The sequence below is a fragment of the Penaeus chinensis genome, chromosome 27 (genome assembly GCF_019202785.1).
Source record: "Penaeus chinensis breed Huanghai No. 1 chromosome 27, ASM1920278v2, whole genome shotgun sequence".
Taxonomy (NCBI): domain Eukaryota; kingdom Metazoa; phylum Arthropoda; class Malacostraca; order Decapoda; family Penaeidae; genus Penaeus; species Penaeus chinensis.
In genome coordinates this window covers 17,424,788-17,429,787 of record NC_061845.1, presented here as the reverse complement: position 1 = coordinate 17,429,787, position 5,000 = coordinate 17,424,788, and the positions used below count along the sequence as shown (strand labels likewise).

At 40.8% G+C, this 5,000-nt stretch overlaps 1 protein-coding gene across 1 annotated transcript in view; it reads left to right on the top strand.

The window, feature by feature from the left end:
* The first annotated feature begins 3,361 nt into the window (after positions 1–3,361).
* LOC125039252 overlaps positions 3,362–5,000 on the top strand; it is a 2,475-nt gene continuing 836 nt past the window's right edge. The window contains exons 1-4 of the mRNA XM_047633064.1: positions 3,362–3,460; positions 3,659–4,299; positions 4,408–4,546; positions 4,731–4,849. Of these exons, the coding sequence (XP_047489020.1) occupies positions 3,385–3,460; positions 3,659–4,299; positions 4,408–4,546; positions 4,731–4,849 (975 nt within the window). The 5' untranslated portion in view covers positions 3,362–3,384. The remainder of the gene's footprint in view (positions 3,461–3,658; positions 4,300–4,407; positions 4,547–4,730; positions 4,850–5,000) is intronic.

Below are 5,000 nucleotides of genomic sequence, written 5' to 3'. Positions count from 1 at the left end.
GGGTTGATGACGATTCCGGCTTTCTGTAGGCGGTCAAACAGGGCGAAGAGGTGTTGTTTGTGCTCCTCACTACTGCGGCTAGCGATAAGGATGTCGTCGATGTAGACGAATACACCTTGTAGTCCACGGGTGACATCGTCCATGAAGCGCTGGAAGGTCTGGGTTGCATTGCGGAGGCCGAACGGCATACGTAGGAATTTGTATAGGCCGAAGGGGGTGGTCACAGCCGTCTTTGGAATGTCCTCTTCGGCGATGGGTGCGGGAGGGGGTAGCAATCTGGCGCGGTAGCTGTGTTGAGATGGGGATAATCACCACAATGGCGTCAATCGCCGTCCTTTTTCCGTACGAGCTGCAGAGGAGATGCCCACTGGCTGCTGGAAGGGTGTATGATTCCAAGGTCCCTCATGTGCTCAAACTCTGCCTTGGCGATGCGGAAACGGTCAGCTGCGAGGGGCCTGCAACGGGATTGGACCGGTGGGCCAGCCGTGACGATGTGGTGTGTGACAGTGTGTGGTGGTGTTGTTGTCACGTTGATGGGTTTCGTCAGCGCTGGAAAGGCACGGAGCAGGGCTCTGTAGGCGCATTGGTTGGGTAGCACCGTGTAGATGCGGGGGACTCGTACTAGGGCCGACGAGGCGTGGGTGCGGGCTCCTGACTGGTGTACAAGGGCCCCCCTCCGCTTAAGGTCCACCGTGAATCCATAATGTGCGAGGAAGTCTGCTCCGAGGATTGGCTGCTGCACATCGGCGACCAGGAACACCCACGTCAGCTTCGGGTGGGGGGCGCCGCTGAAAAGGAATATCATGGAGCGCTCACCGTATACGTTAATGGGAGAACAGTTGGCGGCCTCCAGCATGCGAGATGCGGGCGAGGTCCTGTCCAAGTGGCATGCAGGGATAAGGCTGACCTCCGCTCCTGTGTCCACCAGGAACCGTAGGTGAGAGTTGGTGTCACGGACGTAGAGCAGGCGCCGCCTGGGGCCGCGAGAAACCGGCGCTATTAGTTTCCGCGGTGGCCGTTTCCCGGCCAGGAGCAAGGGGGGTCGCACCGACGCGCCCGGGTGCCGTATCTGAAGCAAAGTAAACAGACAGCCTGTCACACCTAGAATAACCATTGCAACAAATTAAATTAAACTAAATTATTATTATTATTATTATTATTATTATTATAACTATTATTATTATTATTAATACAACTATTGTTATTACTGTAATGATTATTATTATTATTATTATCACTATGATTATTGTTGTTATTGTTATTGTTATTATCATTATTTATATCACTATTGCCTTTATAATAATAATTATTATTATCATTATCATTATTATTATCATTATCATTATCATTATCATTATCAATATCATTATCATTGTTATTACTCCTGCTACTGCCACTACTATTAGCATTTTTATTATCATATTGTCGTTAATATTATTATAATCATTACTACTACTACTACTGTAGCGTCTCATCGACAAGGACGCCCAGCTTACGCGTAGTTAAACAAGGTTAACATCTTAAATGGAGAGCTGTGGTAGTGCGAGCATCACTCATTAACTGCGGTAAAACAATTATGCTGATTACATTATCATAAACTTTATTGTTATAAACTATGGTGGATAGGTTGGATATTCCTAAGGCATGAAAGAAACAATATACTTAAACATAAGCTTTATTTTTTAATACGAAGCAGTACGAACTGACCACGCTAAAATAAAACTCACGGATAATAGCAAGGTATCCAACCTGACCTTTTGACTTTTTAATCCTAAAATTCCTCACTCGTACTTATCTTAGGACGGCCGGAGGTGGGCCGATTCACACCGGTTACTTGGGTTTCACAAACAACCGGTTTCGAGAACAAGCTGAGCCCAGAGCGGCGCTTCCTAAACTACGGTATGCTGCAGAAACCCCTGTGGGAAACTGCTGCTGGCTATTTACGTGGGTGTGGGGATTGTGGGCACTTAAAAGGAGAATCTGAGAATCCGCTTCGACATTTTGAATATGATCTGGCGTTAGTTAAACTGAAAATTTGTATCTAGACCGTGGATATTACAGTAAAAAGAGATGAATTTACTACAGTCACTACAGTACTACTACTATAAAAACGAGTACTACTATTATCGTAATCAGTATTTATCATTATTATCAACATTTCCATTATTATTATTGTTATTATAATCAACCTAATTATTATTATCCTAATTATTATCATTATCATTACTGTTATTATCATTATTATTATTATCATCGTTATTATTATAATTATTATTATCATTATTATTATTATTATTATTATTATTATTATTATTATTATTATTATCATTATTATTATTATTATTATTATTATTATTATTATTATTATTATTATTATTATTATCATTTTTATTACTATTATTATCATCATCATCATCATCATAATTTAGATTATTTTTATTATCATCATTTTTGTTACGATTGTTATTGTTGTTGGTGTTATTATTATTGTTGTTGTTATTGTTATTGTTATTATTATTATTATTATTGTTATTATCATTATTATTATTATATTTTTTACCATTATTGTTATCCTTATCATTATTATCATCAGTAGTGGTAGTTGTAGTATTACTGCTGTTCTTATTATTATCATTATAGCTATTTTTATTATCATTTTTATTATTATCATCATCATCATCACCATTATTATTATTATTATTATTATTTTTATTATTATTATTATTATCATTATTGTTATTATTATTATTATTATTATTATTATTATTATTATTATTATTATTATTATTATTATTATTACTATTATTACTATTATTATCATCATTATTATTATCCTATTATTATTATTATCATCATTATCGTTATCATTATTATTATTATTATTATTATCATTATTATCATTATTATTATTATTATTAATATTATTATTATCATCATCATCATCATCATCATCATTATTTTTATTACTATCATAATTATCATCATCATCATTACCATCATCATTATCATTATCGTTAATATCATTATTGTTATTACTATTGGTATTATTATTGTTGTTGCTACTGTTGCTATTTCTTTTTATATTATCATTACTATTGTTGTTATCATCATCATTATTTATAATTGCTATCACTATCATTACTATAAATCATATTATCATTATTATTGATACCTAATTATTATTATTAACATTATTACGTTTATTAATATCATCATTAGAGTAGCAGTATCAATAATACCAACACAAAAGGTGATAATACTCAAACAGCACAGCGCATCATTGATAAGGTTCCCCATGACGGAGATTGAACAAGGATGTGCAGGATGTGGCTTTGGTTTCAATGCGCAGTCATCTCATCCTGCCAGGGCCGACAGGACGTGGAAATGCTTGCCCTATGGAGCCTCCTGCTGGGGGCTTCGGTGAGCTGCGCCTGCTCCTCCGCCCTTTACGTTGGCGATGGTAACGTCGATTTGATTTTTATGAGCTAGAATTAGATCAACAACTACATTCCCAACCTTTCAGTCCTCACAGAACATGGTCTTCCAACTTTTAAGTCATGTACCTATAATGAACAAAGGCAAAAGAGAGTTTATATGTTTGCAAAATCCCTGGCTGCCATAACACGTGCCTTTGTTTTGTTCCGTCGACGCCGCCCAGACTGTGCTGTGAAGGACACAATCCGGTTCGAAAAGCTGCTCTTCGGATCCATCAAGTTCACCGCCCACACGCCCTCCAACGGAAGCGTCTTCACGGCCAAGGTGGCCTGCAACAGCGAGCACTGGTACCACGACACCTTCACCGTCACACACAGTTCCGTCACGCTCCACAGGTTCCACGCATCCGGCGAGGAGAGCGTGACGTACCCTGCTCCCGAGGTGGATGAAGGCTGGGTCGAGTTCCACATCAAATTCGGCAAAACCTACGAACTTGGTGATGCTCGAGGCAGCTCATGGATCCCTGAAGGCTTTGGTTTGAAGTGCGACGTCGGAAGCATCGACGTAAGCGAAGGGACGTTCATGGCCTCCTGCCCTCAGGGAACCCCCAAGTGGGAGGTCGAGGGCGAGAGGTGCGCCCGCGTCCCCGTGCCTGCCTCTGAGGACAAGCGGAAGCTGGACTTGTCGCTGGCGTCGAGGTACTTCTTCAGTCCTGTGTTCCTCCTCGAGGAGGCACAGGTCCAGCTAGGGACGAGTGGAGGAGGATCTGTGACGGCCTCTGGGGCCAGGTTATCTCCGCTCCCGCCGTCGACACAGCGGGTTGTGCTCTCCTTTGTGCCTGACGGAGGCAAGGTGTCTGTCAAGGTTGGTACGGACTGGATCTGTGTATTTTTCTCTCGTTTAGCTCCAAGATTCATAACACACTGTATCTTTATTGGTGAAGAGGCTGTTCTGTCAAGCTCTTTCTTGCAGGTGTTGATGGCAGGTGATATGTTGCATATGCTGACCTTGAGGAAAGACCCACGAGAAGTGAAGGTGTGTGGAAGGAAATCGACGAAATTTATGCTGGTGCTGAACTTAGAGACTAAGCGAACGAAGAAAGAACTTGGAGGTAATGTCATAGAAATATACATCAAGATCCTGAAAGCCATAATAAGGAAACCATCTCTATATGTTAATCATCTGCTTTATTTACATTATTTTCCACGATTCACGAAAATATAACTTATTCCAGTGTTCACAGAGATAAATCCCTGTGAATCAAGTAAGTGAAGCACTTTATTTACCCCACAAAGGTCCTACTTTCAAGACAAAACTGATGATGGAGTATGTTATTGGCGGAATGGGGGCGCTGATAGTGATGCTGGTTGCCTGCTTGGCGGTCTCTCTTTTTCGTCGATCACATGCTAACCAGGTGCCGCTTATCCCATTCTGATACAGAGAGAGAGATAGAGAGAGAGAGAGAGGGGGGGGGGAGGGAAAGATAGAAGGGGATGAGGGACGGAGGGAGAAAAAGAGAGAAAGAAAGAGAGAGAGAGAGAAGGGGGGGGGGGGAAGAGAGAAAG